The sequence below is a fragment of the Carassius gibelio genome, chromosome B20 (genome assembly GCF_023724105.1).
Source record: "Carassius gibelio isolate Cgi1373 ecotype wild population from Czech Republic chromosome B20, carGib1.2-hapl.c, whole genome shotgun sequence".
Classification (NCBI taxonomy): Eukaryota; Metazoa; Chordata; class Actinopteri; order Cypriniformes; family Cyprinidae; genus Carassius; species Carassius gibelio.
In genome coordinates, this window is record NC_068415.1 from 24,530,287 (window position 1) to 24,557,051 (window position 26,765).

The following is a 26,765-nucleotide window of genomic DNA, read 5'->3' on the forward strand; positions in this document are numbered from 1 at the left end:
TCTGGTTTAGAAATCATATTTATTGTAGAAAGACATTAGCCAGTTAACAGACACTGATGCTAGACACATGGGTTCACCGAGCATTCACACCGAGCCACATACAGAGCACTTTAAACTGAACACACACAGGATTTGGATCCGCTAATGAACATCGTGAAACCTCTCAGAGATACACACTGATGGATCCACATGCAGCTCAAAACCACCTCAGATAAAACACACAAGTGAAAATACAAGTCAAAAGATGTGAAGTGAGATTCATGCATATCAAATCAATCCTGCTCGGCAAAATCAAACACACACACACACACACTCCCACCCCCCGGTGTCTGAGGAACAGCTGAGGAACACATGGAGGAGAGGATCTGTAGCACATCCAGCACACTGTCAATGTGAATCAGATTCAGATGGGATTACAGACGGAGGAATGGCTGCGATGGGAGCCTCGGGAAAAGCATCAAAACACTGAAAAGGTCACGTTTATATCTCATAGACATATTAAAACAAACACATTTACATATTAAACATAATTGATTGATTAGATTATAATTAAAATGGCAGAGAGACAAACAATCTGATTGATACAACCAGTGTATGCATGTAGAGCTCAAAAAGGTCCTTTTTCTCTTGAAAACTAAAAACACATGCTCTGGAAGAGTCCTGCAAGACTCACATCAACACTTGGCACCATTAGCACCCAAAACAACAAAACCCCTGTCTAAAAGTGTTAAAAGCATCTTAAGATGGGTGACGGCTCAGAAGCACTTCCTGAAGACGATCTGTGGGCCGAACTCCTCGTACTCGTCTGCGGTGATCCAGGCGTCACAGAGGTCGTCCATGTTGGCCAGGGTTGCTCCGCCGCGCCACACGGAGAAGTCTCGATCGCTCGGGCTGCTGACGCTCACGCTTAGATCCACGGGACACAGGAGACGCAGCTCGTGACGCAGACGCACGGGGAGCCCCGGCAGCAGCGTGTTCCCTCCTAAACACACACACACACACACACGTCACTAGGGGCAATCAGGCAATTAATTTGTGGTAATAAAAATAGACCCAAGCTTTTAAAATGACTTAATGCATTTATAAAAGCAATGAGTCAATAACTTACTCCAATAACATATCAAAAGTACTGAATGATTTTGAACAAAATAGAACAAAAAAAAAAAAGTACATTACACAAGAAGTGCCAGCAGAGGGCGCCAAAGATGATATTTTTACACTTTACGGAGCGATCTAATTCTAGTTTAATAGACTAAACATTTAATTCAAGTGTCCACTTAATCATTAGCCATTTCTTTAGGACATGCTACAGCACATATAACCCAAACACACACAGATGGAGTCTGAAACACTCCACACATGTACATGAGAGTTTGTGCGGCGCAGCTTTTACTGTGAACAGAGCATGTACATAACCTACACACATGTACATGAAGCGCACATATCAAACCTGCACCACATACATTTCATTTAACTGAACCATAGTGTTAGTGAATTACACTAGCATTATGCTTTAACATGATTTTTAAGTGGATTTAATATCATGCAGCTTTGGAAAACAGTCTAAAACAGTCGCTTCGTGGACGTCTGCATAATTTTCCACTTCCAATATTTAGCCGAATACTTGACGTGGGCAAAATAAAAATGGAGGATTGTCCATAACTGGATACTGGAATGTAACTGAGGAATCGTTGACCGCAGCGCATCAGGTCACACTCACCTGACAGCAGGACGTTTCCCAAAAAACTGCGCCGCAGGTCGATGTCTGACTGCAGGATGGACCTGAAGACACTCTCGTGCATCCCATAATGATCTCGGCCGATCAGCTCGGGCCTGAAGAGGATCTCCGGTGCCCTGCGAGACCATATCAGACGGTCAGTCTCAAAACCCTGTGCCACACAAACACTCAGTCAAGTACAGGAGTCTACATTCAGGGCAGAGAGGGCCAGTGCAATCAAAGTGTGTTGTGAGCATTACTGAGTACACCCACACCCACACACACACACCATGACTGTAGTTCACACTGGAAGCCAGAGATATGCCCTGATGACGCTCCAGGACTACAAGATTACTATAAAACACTAGGATCTCAATGAACAAAACACCACATCAAATGTGATTTCAAACACTTGACTGAAGTTACTTTGGATAAAAGCATCTGCAAAATGACTACATTTAAATTGAAATTAAGAAGTTTATTGATGAACATTTACATCTCCATGTCACTCCGCACACTCACAAATCTGTTAACTACACATTATCTTTATTATCGCAGGAGGACTCTCTTATTGTGGGAGAAGGTTTACTGGTATACAGCAAGTGATCAGAAACGGCCCGTCCCTCCTCAGGGGTTAAATAAGACCCAAATACACCAGCAGTGAACATGAGTGTGATGTCAACATTGCTGCTCGCTTTTTTTGTTGTAGACCAGCAGTGTTTATTCCTAAGGCATGTGTATAAAAGCTACCCAGATATACTAACTGAACTGTGTCTAAGCCCGTCTCTGGACCCAGGCCTGAGAGCAAGCAGCGTTACAGTATTAGAGATGAAACCCAGACTCCAGCAGCAGCTCAGTTACCGCAAGCGTTCGGAGGCCAGCGAGACCATCCGCCCGTCAGGAAGAGTGTAGTTCACTTCTGAGGCGCTCTTCAGCTCGGTGTCGTAATCCAGCGCCACACAGCAGCACCTCTCCTTCATCTCCCGCACGATCTCCAGCTCCGCAGACGTCTGCAAACACACACCCTGCTCCAGCAGCAGCTGCAGACACAACACCGTCACAGTCAAGTGTGTGAGACACTTCAATAACAGCAGACTTGAGATGTGCTCATCCACATGAAGATCCATTCAAAATGAGAAATCAGCAGAAATCAGCACTAGCATCAGTCAGGTAACTAGTGAAGAAATACTGTACTTCAGTTAATACAGAAATAAGTGTTGAGTGCTCATGCACGTCCTCCAGACTGAGGATTATTAACTTCACGTAAAAGGGCCGTTACGGTCACCAAAAATATAACTTGTTTTGTTATTAAATAGCAAGCACAAACCATGTGGCAAACAGTACTGCAAAAATAACTAATTATTGCATGAGTTACTCTTGTGGTGTAACAGTATCGTAAAGCATTACTTTTAAAAGTAAGTTTCATCAGCCCTGAAACGAAGGCTAATAAAGCGTGACCGTTTCTGAGAGTCTGCAGGAGTGACTGTGGTCTGCTCTCGTGCACCTTCTGGAGCTGCAGGGTGACGTGGGATCCGGCCAGGTCCAAGCGCTGCACGGCGTGAGGCAGACAGTAGCCCTCGAACACAGGAACAGTGTGACTGACACCGTCCCCTGAGTCCAGCACCACCCCTAGACAGAGTTCAACATCTACATCAGTGAGTGAGCGCTGCAGGTGGAGCAGTCTACAGCCCTGGACTCACTCTACAAGACATCAAGCTACTGCTGTACACAGATCATCTGGTGATCGGTCCTCCACCCCACAGGGACCTGCTGGATAACTCCTGACAGAACAACACCCAATAACACGTGTAGGGCAGAATTAGACCGATTCCCATTGATCATCAACATGCAGGAAAGATCTCACTGACACACACCGATCAAAGATGATGCATCATTAGCTTTCAGCATCTAATATACTGAACATTTCTACAGTAATTCAGTCGAACCATTTGAATTATATCTCTCCAAAGTACATTTATCCAAGCTCTTAATTCTGTAATAGAAAGTAACGGTCACATAACATGGAAGTAAAAACATTCAGAAAAAAAAAAAAAAAAAAAACTACATTTATATGTAGGACTGCACACCTACAAAGATAAAACACAGTGTCATAAGGCAATTCTGAGAGTGATGAGCGTGTGTGTCTGACTGACCGGTGGTTCGTCCCGAGGCGTAGAGCGCCAGGACGGCCTGCAGGGCCACGAAGACGAGCGGGACGCTGAAGACCTCAAACATCAGCTCCACCGAGCGCTGCCGGTTCTGCAGCGGGTTCATCGCAGCTTCGGTCAGCAGCACGGGATGATCCTCCGGAGACACACACAGCTGCTGGAACGCATGACGCCAGATCTACAGCACACACACACACACACACACACACACACAGCAACAAGAGCTGGTAGACTTCTAACAGTGTCTGTGTTTATGCCCCAGGTCAGTCTTCAGTCATGATGAATCAATCCTGATCATATCTGCTTCTTGATTTAAGCATCAGCATTGGTGATATCTGCCTGGTTATTTACCCTTTCATTTCTCATGTTCAATATCTAGCACTGTTAAACAGCCTCCATTCATAGATGCAGCTGACATGTCAGAGTTCACATCTGATCTCCAGAAACATCTGTCTGTTTGGGCGAGGTGAAGGCACTCACCATCTCCATCTCATCCCAGTTGGTCACAATGCCGTTTCTGATGGGATACTTCAGGGTCAGCACTCCTCTCATGTGCTGTGCATCATGCCCCACATACAGCTCTCGGTCCACACTGCTGTTCATCACCTCCTGCAACACAACAGAAGAAACACAGACTCCAGTTCACTCACACCTCCACAGCAGCTGCACAGAACACCATCCCGCTTATTCACTGGATTAAAGCCATGATAGTTACAGGGCAAGACATTATCAATCTAGCAGCTGAGACTACAGTACATGCTGCTTTACCCACATGCATGCTGCACACTCAGGTAAAGCAGGGGAAGGGTGTACCTCATATTTGGGACGGCCGATGACGGTGGGGAACACAGTGGTTGGAAGATCCTGGTCTGCAAACCCAGCCTTCATCAGACCAGACCCTGTGTCCAGCACGATGGGCGTCTTATAATCCCTCATCTAACACACAAACAAACTGATTTTAAAGACCAGGTCAATCGTGCTGATATTCAGTGCATGTGACAGAGCTGTATCTTAAAGGCATTTCCACACCGTATTAAATTCCAGTGACTACATTCTGCTAGCATTAGAGTGATTGATTCAGCGAGTGAGTGGCTTGGCTACCGTTAACTCTATCATTATAACCGTTATGAGCGTGGTGTTGTCTGAGGGCTGTCTCCACCTGTCTGCTGGATGTGTGCAGCTGCTGGACAGGAGATCCACAGGCCGCTCTCATGGATCCTCCTCCAGCACAGACCTCATCACAGAGCGCAGAGCTGGAGTCCTCCGCCTGGCCTGGGATCAGCACTGCCGTGTTGTTGTTATTGTTCTGCATCAGCTTCGAGGGGACGACGGACAGCCCTGACTCCAGCCGATCCTCACAGTCTGATGGACGTCTCTCGCCTCCAGGATCAAACGCACCTGGCACATCACTGCAGTCCTGAGGCGAGCACGCTTCACCCGTCTCCAGCAGATCTGCACCGTCTGGACCGTCACAGGACGACGCTTCATCCTCTGAATGATCAGGATACACGCTTGCTCTGGGTGGGATAACTTCCAGTTTTCCAGTCTCAGACAAGCCACTCGACTCCACCGGCTCCGGGTGAGACGACTGAAGGGATTCAGAGTCCGGTCGTCCGAGGCTCACGGTAGAAGCAGGCTCAGGAGTCAAACTGGAGTCTGTGAGATCAGCTGGATTTGGACTGGAGCGCTCCTCTGTGTTTGAATCCATGTCAGAGGAGGTGTTCTCCGTGTCTGTACGCTGTGGTTCATCTGAGTCTGGGAGCGACTGGAGCCCACAGCTCCTCAACAGCTCGTGGTCCAGATCTTTCAGCGCAGAGGTCCTCTCCATGACCGAACACTTCACAACCCTGTGGGGTTTGCTGGACCTCCTCTTGACCCTGCCTGCTCTCTCCATCTTCTCCTGCTCCAGCAGAAACACGCTCCTCTCCCTGACCTGATCCCGCCTCGGCTCCTCTGACTCCACACTCTCCGTCAGCTTCACACGCTCCTGCAGGATTTGCTCCTCGAGAACCTGAATGTCTCGGAGCTCTCGAAGGATCCCGCGTCTGTGCTCCTCAGGACATCCCGTGTCCCGCTGCACAGGCCCTTCACATTCGGATGGACTTCTGTCAGATAATCCTGAGGTGTCCGAGTCCTCTTCACATACCTCACAGGACCTCAGCGTCTCTGAGTCAGGGGAAGTGAGGTCACTCTGAAGGACATCGTCGTCCAATCCGATCACCCCAGACTCAGCCAGCTCTCTTGGGGACATCTGGAAGGAAAGGTGTAGAAACAGGTGAGGCTGCGAGCAAGGTTTTTAAAAGCTGAAGTTCTTTAAACTTGAGTGCAGTGTTCTAGAATGTCTCGTGTCAGAAGCTGCTATAAAGACCCGAGAGTGCAGAATCAAAAAGACATCCATAGCACATTTACATTGAAATACAGAGGAAACAAACATTTTAGATCACCAGATATAAATAATGACTTGGGCAGCAATTTCACTAAATTGTTGCTATAGTAGCATAAGTTAATGCTAGAACGCTATGCATTTGGCAACTGCATTAGAAATACTCTTAAGTCTCTTCCCATGTTTTGAGTGAGTGCAGACGGACTCAGACTCACTGTGCGGAGCTGCTGTTCTTCAGTCCATGAGGGCCAGTGTTTGTGCAGGTCCTCTGATCTCAACAGCTCCTCCAGCTCCACTTCCTGTGCAAGCACGCTCTCCTCCTCCTGAAAAAACAGTGGAGCAGGGCTTTCATGGTACACGTACTATCAGAAGTATTCGTTACAGGTCTTCTGGTTCAGTGTGCATGTGTAGCAAACAAAAACAAGACAGACTGATCCTGGAATTTAAGAAACTATACATTTTCCTCATCTATGATCTTTCATTTGACGCATGAATGAACACTGCATTATACAGAACACATTCCATCCAAATCACCACAACAGCTGTGCTTTGCTACTTCTGATTAAAAATGACCAGATTTTGAATTCCTAATTCTATCATAGAACTCACATTAAATGCCCTTTTGGTGCTCTTTAAGTGTGCAGATCACGGTACCTGACCTGATGCACAGACATGAGAACAGAAGAGATGCTCAAGACACACCTGTAGTATCTCAGCTGCTCGGTCTAAAGTCTCCTCCACCTCTCTCAGCTCCTGTTGCTCTCTCTGATCCCAGTCACCGAGAGACACGTCCAACCTACACCGAGAACACCAACCCTTAGAAGAAGCATCGGAAACATCCAGCTGAAGCAGAGCAGGGACATCTGATGCTGCTCACTACAGTAAGAGCTACCACAAAACATTAAATGGAAATGCTCCCCCTTTGATCGTCCCAGCTGTAGAGGAGTTTCTTCAGGTTTATAGAAATGTTTCACTGCATCAGTGTCTCAGCAATGGATGCTCTGCAGTGAATGGGTGCCGTCAGAATGAGTCCAAACAGCTGATAAAAACATCACAATCCATCACAAACGTGTGAGACAACAGCAGATACACTTTTTTACTGAAGGAAGTGTTATTATGGATTATAGACTATGTGTTTGAGTTAAAATCATCTTAATGCTGGATGTGTTTCATCTTTTGTCTTCTCCAGATGTTCACTGATGGACTGGAGTGCTGTGGATTATTGGGATGTTTTTATCAGACTCTCATTCTGACGGCACCCATTCACTGCAGAGCATCCACTGCTGAGACACTGATGCAATGCTACATTTCTACAAACCTGATTCCACCAAGAAACACCCTCAGGCATCCAAGACATAGTGGAGTTTGAATAAATTATTACACATTATTATTGTTAGTCATTAGTTTTAACTGTTGGCTGAACTAATATAATGTTTCGCACACTTAAAGAGAAGTCTGACCGTTCGTAAGAGTCCCGTCTGAGATTGTGAAGATCGAAGGTGTCCCAGAGAAGAGAAGGATCCTCCAGCGTGCTGCTGGGCTTGTCTTCCAGATCTGTTAAGGTACTGGAGAGGACGTCTCCCCCAGGATCCAGCTGACTCTGGTCTGGAGCGGTCCCCATCTCCTCCGTCTGAGAGGGTCTCCTCGGGCCTCTGGAGGAGCTGGGGGTGATGGTGACCGTATACGAGCTCTCCAGATCATCTATAGGGAGGCTCAGCCAGGGGTTCTTGGGCAGCGTGTCGGAGCGCTTCACCTTGATCTCAAGGTTCAGAGAGTCGGAGGTTATTTTGGGAACGATCTGAATGCTGGCACGAGTGGAGTCCCGCTTTAAACTAAACCCTAGCTCTTCACGCTGGTCTTCAGAATCAGACACGCTCACGATGTTCTCCTCGTCAATCTGTCCACGCAGAGGTTTGGACTTGAAAGCAGAGTCTCCGTGTCCCAGAGTCCTCTGCAGCGGCTCTCTTCTACTCCTGCTGTCCAGGTGACTGCTGGCCGCCCCGTCGAAGCCGGAGTCGAAGGAGCTGAGAGAAGGAGGTTTACCTGCAGACCACATCTGGTGACCGCAGTCTCCAACTGAAGGCCACTTGGCCAAATCACACAAGCTGTCATACTGAAGAACAGCATGAGCGGCCGAGTCTGGAGGCAGACCGCAGGACACCCGCTCGTCCTCGGGGGAAGTGATGTCAGAGGTCTGGTGGTGACCCCTGAGGAACTGGTACTGCCACTGGAGGGCGAGCTGAAGGTCGTGAAGGGGAACAGCTCCAGGGGAGGTCAAGAGTCTCCTCAGGGTCATGCATCTGTGAACGGTCATGAAAACAGGTTCAAGCAGAAGCTCCACGCTGCACAGGTCTGAGGTTTCACTGCATTTCCAATAACACCATTCACGACCAACCAATAGACAGTTAAACTTCGACAGTGATGAACAAACTACAAATCAGATTTGAGATCTATCTGGCCCAATAACAAGATTCACAACAGCATTTCTATGACTTTCAAAGAGGGGAAAGAAGAAAAAGGCCATCACACAGAGCAAGAATTTTGTGTTTACTTCATAATAAAATTGATCATGGGTGTATTTTTGACAATGTTAATAACTGTGGAAACATTACTTGACCGACAACTCCTGCAAACAAGAAAAAAAAAAAAAAAGCCCCAACACTAGCTTGCCTTATTCTTTTTCTATTCTGTCGGTCTTTTCATTTATTATACAACTTAAAAAATAAAAAGGCCCTTGCTCTGTGTGCTGCGCTTGAACTGAGACTTGTTCTAGCAGTTATATATCATTGCTCTGTTGATTATGATTGCTTCCACTGTCCTCATCTGCAAGTCGTTTCGGATAAAAGTGTCTGCTAAATGCCAAAATATAAATGTAATGAAACTGTTTAGTAAGATACTTTATCAGTATTGCTGATGGGTCCAAAAGTTTTCGGTGGCCAGTTTCAGTTTAAGGTAAACTAGCAGATCATCAGTTTAAAGATAATTGCGGTCTAAATTTTGACTATAAGATCCGATGCACTGCAGTGAATGGGTGCCGTCGGAATGAGTCCAAACAGCTGATAAAGTTTATAATTTATTTTGTATTATATTGCAATTATCAGCAGCTTGGACTCTTATTTTGACGGCACCAATTCACTGCAGAGCACCCATTGCCAAACAGGACATTTCCAGCAATTTCATCACATAGTTTTTTTTTGTTTAACCACCACAGCAACCCACGAGTCCACACTGAACAAGGCTGCTTGCCCATACTGCACTGTACAACTCAAGCAGAAGTGCCCCAGTGTTTATCTGTGTACCTGTGAGACAGCTGTGTGCCAGTGAGCCGGAGCTGCGGGTCGCTCACAGCGTTGGACAGATGAGCCAGCTTCACCAGCTCCTGCACCTCGGGGCAGGGGTGTGTCCTGAGGAAGCTCTGCACTCGTCTCCTGCAGCTGGACAGGTCTGGAGATCGTCTGAGCTCACTGTGTCCAGACCAGAGCAGCTCCTGCAGGAGGCTCTCGCACAGCACTGCAGCGTACCAGCCCTGACACTGAGCGCGCACACACACACACACACACACACACACACACACATTACACCTCACACACGAGGACAGAGTCAAGCTGAAGACACCAACACCACATTATAGACACAAGAACACTGTTTGGGTCTCATGTACTTTGACCTTGTGTAGCTGTCAAAAGCCCCACTGTTCATCGGTCTACAGATACATTTACATAAAATAAAAAAAAAACGGGCAAACTTAAAGACAGCTGAACTGGACCAGCTAATGTTGTGCTCAAGGCACTGTGTGGCAGTTCATCTAAAGATATACGGAGGTATATTTGATTGTGCTGAAGGGGAACTAGTGCAATTATACTCCAGGTGCGCTTTAAATCTCTTCATTTAGTATTCAGAAACCATACAATCCTCTTAAGTGACATTAAAACACATTTTAGGTTCAATATTAAGAAATGTGCATTGTGCACAACTAGTCTTTCAAATAAAGATGAATTATGACTACTTTGTGCTCCAGGGTCACGTCAGTAGCAGAGGTAGATTTGTAGCTATACACCACTATACATTGTATGGGTCAGAATTATACATTTTTCTTTTACACCCAAAACCATTAGGATATTAAGTAAAGATCATGTTCCTTGAAGATATTTAGTAAATGTCCTACTGTAAATATATGAAAACTAAATGTTTGATTAGTAATATGCATTGCTAAGAACTTCATTTGAACAACTTTAAAGATGATTTTCTCAATATTTAGATGTTTTTGCTCCCTCAGATTCCAGATTTTCAAATAGTTGTGTCTCAGACAAATATTGTCCTCCGATCAAACCACACATCACTGGAGAGAGGATGTATAAATCTCAATATAATAAAAAAAATAAAAAAATAAAGAGTCCCTTGGTTTTGTGCTCCAGGGTCACACATCTATCATTAAGTCTCGAGCGATACGTCAGAAAACATGCTAATAGATCTGAACTATAAATGCATTTTATATACAATAGTCCACATTTGAAGTGGATCACTAAGTTAAAGCAAAGTTGTCCTAAGACAAGAACGTATTTTAGTTTAAGCACATCTCTGAAAGGTTCTGATCCATCCTCAGTATACATCACTTCTTTACTAGGATAGTTTCTATCACACGGATCTGCACCGATTACTGTACGGTTCTGACACGAGTCCATCATCAACAGCACTTCCTCCCTCCCAGAAGCTAAAGACACACAGAGAGCGACTGAGGTGCAGCTTTCTGCCTGAAGCCCAAACACAGGTCACACATACTCTGTTGCAGGTGTGATGGAAGTCAGACACGGTGCTGAGAGTCTGATACAGACGCTGAACCGCAGAGGACAGCTTCTCCTTCAGTCGCTCCAGATCCTCCAGCCACGGCTCCGCAGGCTTCCTCTCGCTGAAGGGAACCGTCTCCGCTAACGTGTGCATGACGTCCTCCGCACGACGAACCAGCGCCTGCTCACAAGACAAACTCTGCCAGGGTCACACTGGGACATTACAGCATTACTACAGCTCAATACAGTGTAGCCTTTCATTTCACTGACCACAGGAACACAGCAGAAGAGCTTATTCAACAGACAAGTGTTATAGTGAACGGACCAGAGGCATCTGAAGCAGTGATAGACTTAAGACAAAGTACACTTCAGTTCTGATGCAAACACTCACATACACCTGCTCTATTTGATCTCATGTGAACACGGTGTAAAACCACTCAGGCCACTGTCACTGCCTTGTGGACAAACTCATTTGATTAATAAAGTGCACATGCATATGCTCAGCTCACAACATTTAGAGGAATTTGATGGGTGCTTGTACAATGTGGTTGAAAATCTGCATCACATCTACTGTACACAGCCTGAAGTGTGTGTACAAACGGGTCACGCACCATTGCATGAGTGTACACTGAAGCCTCAAACTCCAGCCGGATCTCTTCAGCTCGGTGCACGTCTGTAGCCACTTCAATCCTGTAGGGCTCAACCTTCTCCCTGTACAGCACACACATCTGCTCCTGGATCTGAAACACATTAGCACCGCACTCAGACTCACAACACTTCTTAATGTGGATACTACAACAAGTATAAAGCATGGTTTACAAAATAAGTAGTTGGTCACATCATCTGGATTCATGTCCAGTGAGAGGTGCGCAGTGTTGGAGACACTAGGTACATGTAACAGAACTACGGGAATTAGTTACAAAATAAATTAACAGTAATTAGTTTCAACTACTGAGAAAAGTGTGTAATTGAAATTAGTTTTAACATCAAACATCTAAATATTCTAAAACACAGATTTGTATTAATTTCCCAAATTGCACTTACTGCTCTGAAATATGAGAAAGTTTCAGGAGTTTAGGACACAAACAGAAAATAATCTTAAAGCATATACTTATTGAATAACTTATTCCCAAGGCATTGTTAGTGCAGTGCAAAGATTTGATTTCAAAAGCCATTAAATAACTACATCTTCTGATTGTGAATCTGTGTGTAACCTCAGAAAGGTCTTGAAGTAGAAGAGGTTTTGTGGTGGCTGTGCTTTAACATGAAATCTAGGCTCAGATAACCTGGCCTATCCTGTGCCTGAGGGTGCTCCTGACCTGCTGGGCGTCTCTCTGCAGATGGAGGAGCTGCAGCTGGACGTGTGCTCTGGAGAACACCTGCTGCCACAGTAACTCCACCTTCTCCACCGCCGCAGTGATCCTGACACACACAGAGAGAGACACTGGGTCGTGGAGGCGGCGGAGCTCACTCGCAGACAGCTGAAGGACCCATACCTGTTGTAGTTGTGGAGCATCTCTAGTGAGGTGTGTGTGTAGAGCAGCGTTCCTGCCATCGCATGGAAACAGGGATCTTTCTCAGGGAACCGCAGCTTCTCCAACAAACACTCGCAGTGCTTCAACAAGTCATCCAGACCAAGATCCCTAAAACACGGTCACAATGTCACACTGGATTTCTGAGCTGGGAGATTTGACGATACATCTCTATAAATGGTCAAACAACTGATTTAACTTGTTTTACATTGCATATGCAAATATATCTGGTGCAGACCGATGTGGGCAGGTCTGCTTCAGTTACTGATAAAATACAGCGCGTGAGGAAAAAAAGTCTAGAGGTACAGTAAGAGAACGAACACCTGAAGCATAATCACACAAAGATGCCTCCGCAAGCAAGTGAATGGACTGAAGGAGCGCAATTATCATTCGAATGCCTAAAAAAATAAAAACCTCCATCTTGGTGATGTTTTAACTAGGGAAGGGCGATACGGGCTTAAATATGTTATTTCTAGTATTCATTGGAAGAACAAATGATGATAATTTAGGGAATCCGGTTTCATTAAGAAAAGTATCATCTTTCCTATTTTTACCCCAAATATGGTGTGAGCATTGAAAACACTGGCACTGCAATTACTTGAATTGCTCCACTGGCAGCCAGAGGGCGCCCTTGAGCAGAAACCCTGTGTGTGCATCAGAATCAGTGTCCGGGGAACTAGAGGAAGGCAGACTGATCTGTTGCTAAAAGATGCCATGACTTGTGAAGTCAACACATGACATTTCCTAACCATGACAAAACAGCGTTTTATGTAGAATACATCATGAGATTACGAAGTTAAAAAAAATAAATATATATATATAGTTAGCGTTACATAAACATACCATTGCATAAAATGTATGATTTATCAGCGTTTTATCAAGCAATCCTGGGTACTTTTATAAGGAAAGTATATTTAACAACTTCACTTTATGGTTATAATCGAGAGAAGACTTATTCTTATCTTAGGGAGAACTTTTACTGATATAATCTCAAATGAGATACAGTCAGTTTTGTTTTATGTGAATGTAAACGGTTGAGAAAGAAATCTGTAATAATACTGGATCACTCCATTCAGTCTTAAAGTGACAGCAGCATAATATTCCTTCACTCAGTCAATAACATTTATAAAACAGCAGACCAGAAGACCAATCACTCACTGCTCTAGACTGATTAACTTTAACAGCTTTAATAAGAACCAGCACATATTAAATCATACAGTGAAGGGACAGAGTTATTTTACATTATTAAATGCAAGTACCGGTATTATTTCTGAAAAACTCATCTCTGCCATTTCACCACTGTTCTCCAGCAAAGCGAGGCTTAGGGCACTGCATGCTTTTCCTTTGCATAGATTGAGTTTTAATGCACTCTGTTGGTCAGTAGTCCAGACACATGCTATGAAACACACATCAGCCTGTATGCTGCTACAAAACCTGCACCGTTTCTCAATTCATGACAACATGTGAGTGTATAATACTGTCTGGAGCGGTGTCCAAAACCCTTTCCCTGTACTTCACAGACCACTGCGTAACCGGGTGTACAGACCGCCCTAAACCCTGTGTGTGCTGGAGTCAGAGCTGTACCTGCGCAGCTGCTGGAAGTGGGCCTGGTTCACACAGCAGAACTCCTGCAGACGCTCCAGGTCTGCTGGGACGGGACGCTTCGAGAGCGCCTGCAGACTCCAGATACAGGACGGCAGGCGCTTCACCACCAACAGGAACTCCTGCACAAACGCATCCATCTCCTGCACACAGAGGACCAGACGCTGAGACACCAAACCTGATTCAGCTTTAAACGGGTCATGAACTGCCTTGATCGTTGACTCAGAAGTAAACCCCCTCTGCTGTGATTGGCTGAGAGCGGTGTATGATTGACAGACTGTACGCTGTGGACGCTGCTGTGATTTAGGTTAAAAAAAGCATAAATAGTACATATCAAATGATCTGATAACAATCGGAGCAATAGTGACCACATAACTTGCTTGTGTCGCGACATTGCTGTCAGATCCAATATCACGTTATCTTTTAGTTTCAATCTTTGTGAAAATCCTGCATCAAATAGTGCAATGTTTTATTTCATTGTTTCCTAACGTTGGGATCAGAAGGAAAGCAATGCAAACAGGTTTTTTTCCACAGCTTGGCCCTGCATCTCATCTTCATGGTTTGGTTTGTGTGTGGACCTGCACATTCTCTGGTTATTTCCCCTGCAGTGGGCGGGGCTAGACACAGCAGGTGTGTTCGGCTTTAAAGGCACACAGATGTAGAATTGGTGATCAGGGCCAAACAGAGCGATGGAGAAACACTTCCACACTATTACATCAAAGTCTTACATTCCTCAAGCTGTTGTTTTGGCAGACTGCCTTCAATAGAAGCTGTTTTTAGCTTACAGTATGTTTTTACAGTACAATGACCTCTTGTGTCAAGAGTTTGTTTGCCAGTTCAAGAATTAGCTTTAAACCCTTTAATAAAACACAAAAGAAACACGCATGCCCCATCAATCATAACCTGTGGAGCGCACCCTCACCAAATCCCACGCTCTGCTGAAAGAAGCCCAGATCAGAAAGAGTAAACCCATGAGAAAGAGCGACGCTGGACGCACGGATGAGCGCATCACAGGGACAGTGTGTGTCTCTTTCACATGCTAATGACCACAGATGACTGTCCTCTGAAGCTTCTCCAGGACGACACACAATAGAGACGATGTGCTTCTGAATACACTCACTAATGAGTCACACATCTGAGTCAGCGCACACACACACTGAACATGCACATACTAAACACGGCCAGGAGGATCTGCTGGGGAGAGAAATCTAATGAGTGTAGAGTCCATCAGGCTGATCATGAGACCCTGCTGCAGACTGAGCAGATCTAAACACTGGAGGGAGGACAGGAGCAGGCCGTCACATGCTTTCGGATCACACACACAATATTACAGTGGGGTCTTGGGTTTATTACAAACCTTTCTGTATGTAGACACTCATCAAAACATTCAACATGCTTCACTAATAAGCAAAAGACTCACCTTAACGAAGGCGACCCAGCTCTTATGGCAGTAAACGAGGTATCCGCCCAAACTAGACGGTAACTGGCTTCGGTCGATGTAGTTGGAAAGCTCAAAAACCTCTTTGACGAAGACACGCTGTCCACAAAACACAACACATTAGAGCTCAACATTAACAGCTATAAAGCAGAAACACATGCAAAATCTGGGATAGGGAACGGATTTAATTCGGTTTATTTCAGATATGGTGACATTTTCAACATGGTACAGAAAATAAAATAAAACCTGTAAACCAGCGGTAATCCGTGGGACAACAGGATAATCAAATTAATAAAATGAATGTTCAAAATCAATATTCAAATGTCAATCTAAATGCACACACTTATTATAAATTAAGATAAAAGAACAAATAAAGAAACAATCATATTAGAATCATTGTGTGAAGCACTTCTGTAGACTCCGTAACACCAGCTCAAACCATTAGTCAGAGCACTTCAGAACTATTGTATAGCAACATTTACACTACATTAGGTTTCATGAAGCCTCCTAACTCAAATGAACCCTAAACATTCAAGAAAATAAAGTGGCTTTGACAGAGAAATCACATCTTTCTCAGTTAAGTGTCTATTCAGATATACTCCTCTCTAAAGTACTTTTCTAGGCCACTAACAGTGATGAGCACGGACACGAGCTGAAACCCTGATCGATTCTTTAAACCCCTCCTGATGTTCAGTCACCTGTGTGTTTGTGGTGATTGCTAGTGGGGGGAAACCTATATTTAGGGCACTGGGACAGAGCAGAGGTGTGTGAGGTGTGTTAGTGAAGGTCTGCACTCGTTCAGACGTGTTACTCACTTTGAAGAGGACGGGTCTGTGCTGCTTGGAGCCACTGGACGTCAGGAGTTTCCCCAGCAGCTTCAGGACATCTTTCTTCTTTGGTTGAACAATATACACCGAGTGTATGACCCTTCTGGAGACCTACACAACACAGGACAGCAGACGCTCTGTAGCTCAGTGACTAATGCAGGCCTGAGAGTTTCCTTTGTCTATGTTCAGGACGACGCCTCCATCATTAGATAAGAGCAGACATGTGATCCTCAGCCTCGTCACCAGCACAAGACCACCGCTCCACGAGACCATCACAAACACAGCATACAGACTTCAGGAAACACATACACGCATGAACAGACAGAAAACATTTCCACTGCCAATCTCCTAAACCAAGTCCACCTGATTTAAACAAATGCAGGTCGCTGAACGGCGATAGCTCCAGACTCATCTGCTCGCATGTTAAGTTTTGGCACATGAAGCTGTATCACGCCAGGATTGACGTCAATGATGGAAACCGCGTTCACTGATCTTGCCCTGTGCCAGAGCTCAAGACACATTTACAGTCATGTTCTGAACCCAATTACACCGTCACCACTGTCCCATGACCGACAACTAATAGTTCAGCCCTACTTCAGTCACAAGAAGCCCTTTCTTCATCTGATGGCATTCAACAAGTCTGAATGGAAAACCACTTCACAAGCAACATTTAAACACATTAATAGTTGTTTTCCTGTCTGATTATTTTGTGAAAGCTCTTAAAAGGGGGATATTTTAAAAGTTTCTTCTAGGGAGGTCACAATTCTCAATATATCGAACGGTTCGGTAAAACATCCACGGTTCAACATGCTCATGAATGCCAGATTTATGGTGTGTGTGTGTGAGAGACATGCTGAGATGAGGAAACATCTCCCTGCTTATTTATATATACACACACACACACACACCCCGTATATACACAACCATTAGCATTATTTATATTCTTCTAGTTACAAGAGTGATTTAGTCAAGAGCAGTGAGAGATTTTCATGACTGGCAGACATGAATATTGGACAGCTTCCCCTTTAAGACTGAAGTCTGGATCTAATACACTTATATATATGTGCTTTCTCTCACAACGGTTTACATTCCCTTAAGACCTAAATAACGGTGATTATGAGGATACTTGCATTTGGATGCATATACAGTATTGTTCAAAATAATAGCAGTACAATGTGACTAACCAGAATAATCAAGGTTTTTCGTATATTTTTTTATTGTTACGTGGCAAACAAGTTACCAGTAGGTTCAGTAGATTCTCAGAAAACAAATGAGACCCAGCATTCATGATATGCACGCTCTTAAGGCTGTGCAATTGGGCAATTAGTTGAATTAGTTGAAAGGGGTGTGTTCAAAAAAATAGCAGTGTGGCATTCAATCACTGAGGTCATCAATTTTGTGAAGAAACAGGTGTGAATCAGGTGGCCCCTATTTAAGGATGAAGCCAACACTTGTTGAACATGCATTTGAAAGCTGAGGAAAATGGGTCGTTCAAGACATTGTTCAGAAGAACAGCGTACTTTGATTAAAAAGTTGATTAGAGAGGGGAAAACCTATAAAGAGATGCAAAAAATGATAGGCTGTTCAGCTAAAATGATCTCCAATGCCTTAAAATGGAGAGCAAAACCAGAGAGACGTGGAAGAAAACGGAAGACAACCATCAAAATGGATAGAAGAATAACCAGAATGGCAAAGGCTCAGCCAATGATCACCTCCAGGATGATCAAAGACAGTCTGGAGTTACCTGTAAGTACTGTGACAGTTAGAAGACGTCTGTGTGAAGCTAATCTATTTTCAAGAATCCCCCGCAAAGTCCCTCTGTTAAAAAAAAGGCATGTGCAGAAGAGGTTACAATTTGCCAAAGAACACATCAACTGGCCTAAAGAGAAATGGAGGAACATTTTGTGGACTGATGAGAGTAAAATTGTTCTTTTTGGGTCCAAGGGCCACAGGCAGTTTGTGAGACGACCCCCAAACTCTGAATTCAAGCCACAATACACAGTGAAGACAGTGAAGCATGGAGGTGCAAGCATCATGATATGGGCATGTTTCTCCTACTATGGTGTTGGGCCTATTTATCGCACACCAGGGATCATGGATCAGTTTGCATATGTTAAAATACTTGAAGAGGTCATGTTGCCCTATGCTGAAGAGGACATGCCCTTGAAATGGTTGTTTCAACAAGACAATGACCCAAAACACACTAGTAAACGGGCAAAGTCTTGGTTCCAAACCAACAAAATTAATGTTATGGAGTGGCCAGCCCAATCTCCAGACCTTAATCCAATTGAGAACTTGTGGGGTGATATCAAAAATGCTGTTTCTGAAGCAAAACCAAGAAATGTGAATGAATTGTGGAATGTTGTTAAAGAATCATGGAGTGGAATAACAGCTGAGAGGTGCCACAAGTTGGTTGACTCCATGCCACACAGATGTCAAGCAGTTTTAAAAAACTGTGGTCATACAACTAAATATTAGTTTAGTGATTCACAGGATTGCTAAATCCCAGAAAAAAAAATGTTTGTACAAAATAGTTTTGAGTTTGTACAGTCAAAGGTAGACACTGCTATTTTTTTGAACACACCCCTTTCAACTAATTGCCCAATTGCACAGCCTTAAGAGCGTGCATATCATGAATGCTGGGTCTTGTTTGTTTTCTGAAAATCTACTGAACCTACTGGTAACTTGTTTGCCACGTAGCAATAAAAAATATACTAAAAACCTTGATTATTCTGGTTAGCCACATTGTACTGCTATTATTTTGAACAATACTGTAAGAGTTTATGCAATCGTTCAAAGCCATTAAAGCAGCAGAAATGTTCTCGAGCTCTATTAGCAGCTGATGCACGGTTTACACACTCCTCTCACACAGCACACACACATAGCTCTGTTTGTGTTTAAACAGCCTAACATCAGTTGTTTTAGTTGTTCAGAGCTTAAAAACACATGCAAACATTAAGTGTTCGTGACCACACGCACAACATCGTGACGTGTGCAAGACTGCCGACATTCTAGTAACGAAAACATTGCCGTATACAATTTTGCAGCACCACAAAATAAACGATAGAGGACAATATAAATCACCAGCCTTCATTCAGTCCATCCGATTTATATCATCATCATATCACCCAGCCCTACTGGTGACAAGTTATGAAACTATGGTATCAAAATTCAATAGAGAATTTATATAAACCAAATCATCTTGATGTATAATAGGTCCCGTAAAAAAATACAAAATACACTCCTATTATTGCATGATTTGTCATCTAAACCATCATAAATCCTGGCTAACACGTTCATACACCACCATAAGGAAGCATTTGATGAACAAATTAACTACGTCTGAAATATCTGGAAAATGGTCATTAAAACAACAAGTGTTTCAATTGAGACTGCTTTGTCTTGTTAGGAACACACTACTCCTTTCAGCACACATCAAGTGTCAGTCACACAAAACGGATGGAGTAATACTGTAGTAAACTAATGCTTCCAGCGGATTAAACCAGCTGAACACAGAACCACCATTAACCCAGTCATCTCCTCCTGCACATATAGAGCGACCGAATGACAGTACATGAGACCGAATAAGGCAGTGAATACCTCCAGCAACAGGAGAGTCTCAGCGATGAAGCGTGCGATGGAGGGGTTGGCTTGCCTCAGATCAACCACCACAGACAGCAGGCTCTCCTCACCTCGTATACTGCCAACAGAGACACAGGACAGAGGGGAGGAAGATACCACACACACCTCAGTCAGGCATGTGCACAAACAGAGACCTGATCTTCAGAGTATGTGCAGCAACAGAAAGACATGACCTGATTCTGTGAAACAGAAGATCTGGCAGAAGGTGCAAGCTGCTCTGTGTGATCAACAGTGATCAAGGGATGTCAAGAGTTTGAGAAGAGCAACACAAAAGCACCAGAGGCCTGTAATCATAGCTCGCGGGTTAGAGGTCATCACGCCTAGGGACAGTTCAACTAAAGGTTCATTTTTTTTCTGTGAACTACCCCTTTAAGTTTATTACTTTGATTTAATGCCATGTGAGCTACCTCAGCTATATTTATGATGAGAATGACATTAGGTCAGTTAAAGGTAAAAAGGTTATCCCTTTAAGACTTTAAGGCAGGCGTACACGTGCGGTTTTCGCTGTCGTACGAGTTCGCATGCAATATTTTACAATCATGTGGAAATCATGTATGCTCACGGCTCATATCATGTGCGAGGAATTAATAGCCGAGCAGAGTGCCTTACGAGGACTTCCCGACCATTTTTAAACATGTCTAAAATGTTTGTGAGCTATCGGTGTGAATTCGTGTCGTGTGTGCGGTTGAACGAGCAGATTTGTCGATCTAGCTGAAGTTGACCAGTGAGGATGAACTCTCTGAACTCTGGCAGTAACAGAGCGCTGTATGATGTTTCTAGCAGTGTGTACCATGAGAGGGACGTCCGTGATGATATTTTACAGCGGATCGCCCAAGAGCTATAGTATACAACTAGGGTTTTTAATTCTCTCTCTCACACACACACTCATATGTGGTTTACGGGGACTCTCCATAGGCATAACGGTTTTCTATACTGTACAAACTGTATATTCTATCCCCATACACTACTTTAAATACAGCATTCTATAAATCACTGGAAAAATGCATGTTTAAAACTTCAGTTAAACTGTTTAGTTTTTTTTTTTTACGCCATCTGGTTTACAAGGGCACAAGTATCCTCAAACCATGTCATTATAGATATCTGTGTGCCCATAAACCATACACAACACACACACTAGGGTGACCAGATATCCCAGTTTCCTGTTGCTGAAAAATAACCTGTGTGTAGAAACGGCTCGTATCAATATTTTATATGCAGTTATGAGACAGGGAGAGCAGTTATATTAACTTTGTGCGATTGCTTCGGAAATCGGCAGGTCGTAAGATCATGTCATAATCACCTCATCTGTATGATTTTCATATAAACTCACTCGTGACATGTGCATGGACATATGATCTTGTGACCATCTGAATTCGCACCATGTACACCTGCCTTTAATGTCGACAAAAAAAAAAATAATGTGGATGTGTTCTTTTCTTCATCAGGTTTGTAGAAATGTTTCACTGCATCAGTGTCTCATCACTGGATGCTCTGCAGTGAATGGGTGCCGTCTGATAAAAACGTCACAATAATCCACAGCACTCCAGTCCATCACTGAACATCTGGAGAAGACGAAAGATGAAACATCCAGCATTAAGATGTTCACCTCCAGCATTAAGATGTTCACCTCCAGTGAATGTTTTATCAGCTGTTTGGATTCACTGCAGAAGATTGGTTTGTGAGCAAGTGACGTAATGCCAACATTAATCCCATCAGTAAATAAACTCCTCTACTTGGTTCTACACAAAGCTGCATAAAAAGAAAACCGGTTTGATGTTAATGATACTAAAAACCACTGATAGTTTTGCAGGTTGTAAACCATTGTAGAGTGCTAATGGGTCAATGGGTTGAATGGACTTGCTATTAACACATCTTTCACTCTTTAGGGAGCTCAGCAGCATGAATCAGCACCCGTTCTCAATATATGGAAAAGAGCAGCTTGCAGATTCTTCAAGACTTCTGTTTTCTTATTCCATACGTTTAGATTGAGTGACAGCAGCGAGTCATACTTGTGCAGGCGCAGACAGTAGTGTATGAAGTGGGACACCTCCTCTCTACTGAGCTCCTCTGGGAGTTTACCCTGAGCCTCCGCGGGGAACACCACCAGAGGACAGCCGTGCTGGTCAAAGGCTCCTGTGGACACAGATCTCCATCAGAGCAAGCCAACACACAGCAGTGAGGGAGTGAGCGAGCGCGGCTCTTACCGGGGAATATGACCGCTCCGGAGCGCAGCAGCTGATCTGAGGGCAGGGGTGCAGCGGATGCCTGGAGCTCTGAAACGACACACAGCCTCTAGAGCATCTCTACACACACACACACCTCACATTCACACAGAAACGCAGCCTCTAGAGCAGCTCTCCACACACTTAGAGTCACATTCACACAGAAACACAGCCTCTAGAGCAGCTCTACACACACTTACAGCATCACATTCACACAGAAACACAGCCTCTAGAGCAGCTCTACACACACACACACACCTCACATTCACACAGAAACACACAGCCTCTAGAGCATCTCTCTACACACTTACAGCGTCACATTCACACAGAAACACAGCCTCTAGAGCAGCTCTCCACACTTACAGCATCACATTCACACAGAAACACAGCCTCTAGAGCAGCTCTACACACACTTACAGCGTCACATTCACACAGAAACACAGCCTCTAGAGCAGCTCTACACACACACACACACACCTCACATTCACACAGAAACGCAGCCTCTAGAGCAGCTCTACACACACACACACCTCACATTCACACAGAAACACAGCCTCTAGAGCAGCTCTCCACACACTTACAGCGTCACATTCACACAGAAACACAGCCTCTAGAGCAGCTCTCCACACACTTACAGCGTCACATTCACACAGAAACACAGCCTCTAGAGCAGCTCTCCACACTTACAGCGTCACATTCACACCGAAACACAGCCTCTAGAGCAGCTCTCTACACTTACAGCATCACATTCACACCGAAACACAGCCTCTAGAGCAGCTCTACACACACTTACAGCGTCACATTCACACAGAAACACAGCCTCTAGAGCAGCTCTACACACACTTACAGCGTCACATTCACACAGAAACACACAGCCTCTAGAGCAGCTCTACACACACAGCATCACATTCACACAGAAACACAGCCTCTAGAGCAGCTCTCCACACTTACAGAGTCACATTCACACTGAAACACAGCCTCTAGAGCAGCTCTACACACACTTACAGCGTCACATTCACACCGAAACACACAGCCTCTAGAGCAGCTCTCCACACTTACAGCATCACATTCACACAGAAACACACAGCCTCTAGAGCAGCTCTCCACACTTACAGCATCACATTCACACTGAAACACAGCCTCTAGAGCAGCTCTACACACACTTACAGCGTCACATTCACACAGAAACACACAGCCTCTAGAGCAGCTCTCCACACTTACAGCATCACATTCACACAGAAACACACAGCCTCTAGAGCATCTCTACACACTTACAGCATCACATTCACACAGAAACACACAGCCTCTAGAGCATCTCTACACACACTTACAGCATCACATTCACACTGAAACACAGCCTCTAGAGCAGCTCTACACACACTTACAGCGTCACATTCACACTGAAACACAGCCTCTAGAGCAGCTCTACACACACTTACAGCATCACATTCACACTGAAACACAGCCTCTAGAGCAGCTCTACACACACTTACAGCGTCACATTCACACAGAAACACACAGCCTCTAGAGCAGCTCTCCACACTTACAGAATCACATTCACACAGAAACACACAGCCTCTAGAGCATCTCTACACACACTTACAGCATCACATTCACACAGAAACACAGCCTCTAGAGCAGCTCTACACACTTACAGCATCACATTCACACAGAAACACACAGCCTCTAGAGCAGCTCTACACACTTACAGCGTCACATTCACACAGAAACACACAGCCTCTAGAGCAGCTCTACACACACACACACACCTCACATTCACACTGAAACACACAGCCTCTAGAGCAGCTCTACACACACTTACAGCGTCACATTCACACAGAAACACACAGCCTCTAGAGCAGCTCTACACACTTACAGCGTCACATTCACACTGAAACACACAGCCTCTAGAGCAGCTCTCCACACACTTACAGCGTCACATTCACACAGAAACACACAGCCTCTAGAGCAGCTCTACACACTTACAGCGTCACATTCACACAGAAACACACAGCCTCTAGAGCAGCTCTACACACACACACACACACACCTCACATTCACACTGAAACACACAGCCTCTAGAGCAGCTCTACACACACTTACAGCGTCACATTCACACAGAAACACAGCCTCTAGAGCAGCTCTACACTTACAGCATTATAAACTCACAATTGCAAGTTAAAGTCCTTTTCTGAGAAAAAAAAAAATACTGACGTTCTCAGAGCTGAGAGTTTAGATCACAATTGACTTTCCATTCAATTTTATCTGTATAGCGAGTTTCATGATGCAAACCGTTGCAAAGCAGCTAGCTTCACAGAAACTTAATTTCTACATTATATTTAGGTATGACTTATTAGTGGTGACTATCTCAAGTTGATGTCAATATGGGAGAAATGTAGGCTACAATTTCATAGCTTATGGTTTTTGACAATTGTGAGTTTGCATTAGTGTTAATTCGTTAAAATCTAGGACTAAAAACATTCAAGCTTTTTTCCCAATGACTAAGACCAGATGACAATAAAAGATGACTAAACAGGGCTGTAGCTGGGGTTTGTGGGGCCCCGGTGAAAGTTGTTGCAGTCAATTACACTATTAGTTCACTGTATGCAGATTCTTTGGGTATAATGTCACAGTTTGCTTAATTTTGCTATAGCCTACTCACTAACATAAATGTATTATAGTGTCCTGTACCTACTAGTAAAATAAATATGTATTAATTCGTGACAACGCGCAGCAGTGGGACGGTCAACTGTCCTTTGCATCTTTTTAGGCTGGCCTCAGCCAGTAGGTGGAGATCGTTGGGGGCCCCCCTCAGCCATGGACCCCAATAATCGTCACCACCTTTCACCCCACCAGCGATGACCCTGAGACTAGGACTTCATCAACATGCAATTTAGTTTACAAAATGAGACTAAAATGTATTCAAAAAGAAAACTACCAAAAACCTCCATTTGTCAAAAAAGAACAATATATACACATTTATTTTTATGGCGGACTGCTCTACACTCCTCCACTGCGAGAGCGTTCATGTGTGCGGTTGCCAGGTATCAAGAGGGGCAGTGATACATTTCTACCCAGTGTGCTCTGCTTCTTTTACTCAATCTGGCAACCATGCGCTCGCTCCTCATTGTGATGATCTGAAACCAGCGACAAACCTGCTGGAGTTTATCATCTGAATAAGATTCATTCAGCCTGTCTGTGTTCTGTCATGAGACTATATTGTGTTTGAGATTGTGATTGCGGATTAAATACACTTTTTATATCGCTGTTGTTTTAATAAATCAGTACACTAGACGAAGTAAAATACACCATGTACAAGTCCACATTTTATTGATTTGTGCTTACTGGTTTTAGTGCAATATCTGAAATGCAATAATGTAAATTGACAACAATCAATGATATCATAATTGAGCAAAAATAAATTTGATCAGTTTAACCATTAAACAGCAGGACAAAGATTTGACTAAAGAATAACTAAAAATGTTAATATTTCGTTGACAATCTTGACTAAACAAAACAGAACAGGCTTGTCTCAATATGATAAACTAAAAACTACATTCGATTAAGACTAAGACAAAATTAAAAACGGCTGCCAAAATAATACTGTTGTACGATTAATTAATAATCTTGTTGCCAAGATGTCAAGGTTTCATTGACTAAAACTAAAAAGTGTTAAGACTTCGTTGCCAAACTAAATCGGAGAAGGCTGACTAAATATGAGAAACCAACAAGGACATTTAACACGGGATTAAGACTAAAACTGAAAAATAGCTGACGAAAGTCAACTAGTTTGTCACAATTCTTTTGAATTCTTTTAAAATGTTTTTAACTCACAAAAATGTCAAGTCACCTTAAAGCGCTTTTAATAATACCGATTGTCAAAGCAGTTTTACAGTTTTAAATAGGAAAATGGTGTTAAAATGCAAAACGACAAAAGTAATCACTCAAATTGCAGTCACTGTTGAGTTTATATCACACAATTTTGACTTAAATTCCAAGAATTGGGAGTTTATCTCACGTATAAGTGAGAATAGCGCGATGTAAAGTCTCGTGAACCTCTTTATTCAGTGTTGAGTGGCGGGGACGCGCTTCCACAGACACAGTAACGGTTACCTCAGCTCAGAAACAGACTCTAACGGTCTCTTACCTGCGCCGTTCATCTTCACCGGGGCTTCACTGGCTCTCGTCTGACGCCGGTGCTTCCATAACAACTCCTCCGGGAAACTTCATAAGAAACTCAATCTGCAGAGAGACCGTAAGAACCGAAGTAAGCGCTAAAGTTTCCGCCATGTTGAGCCCATTCCGCGCGCATCACACGAGCCGCGCCGCCGCCGACGGCGGAGCTCATTTATAATGCACAGCTGAGGGGCGGGGCCACTACAAACGCCCCGCCCACAAACACGGTCACGCCAGGCTTTCTCATCATAGAAACAGTTCTCGACAGGAAAAG

The 26,765-nt window shown here is 44.0% G+C and overlaps 1 protein-coding gene across 1 annotated transcript; it reads right to left on the reverse strand.

Annotated features, from left to right (window-relative positions):
* Window positions 1–26,699, reverse strand: LOC127984526 (uncharacterized). Its single transcript, XM_052587228.1, has 23 exons — window positions 26,463–26,699; window positions 22,298–22,366; window positions 22,103–22,226; window positions 20,052–20,151; window positions 16,440–16,562; window positions 15,607–15,723; window positions 14,169–14,329; window positions 12,549–12,695; window positions 12,372–12,474; window positions 11,664–11,792; window positions 11,048–11,233; window positions 9,568–9,800; window positions 7,729–8,568; window positions 6,971–7,064; window positions 6,484–6,591; window positions 5,045–6,136; window positions 4,699–4,821; window positions 4,366–4,494; window positions 3,871–4,063; window positions 3,222–3,346; window positions 2,579–2,757; window positions 1,721–1,854; window positions 1–982 (listed from the first exon to the last, which is right to left on the reverse strand). The coding sequence occupies exons 1-23, from the start codon at window positions 26,473–26,475 to the stop codon at window positions 756–758; spliced, it is 4,749 nt and encodes a 1,582-aa protein (XP_052443188.1). The 5' UTR covers window positions 26,476–26,699; the 3' UTR covers window positions 1–755.
* Between the last annotated feature and the right edge of the window lie 66 nt (window positions 26,700–26,765).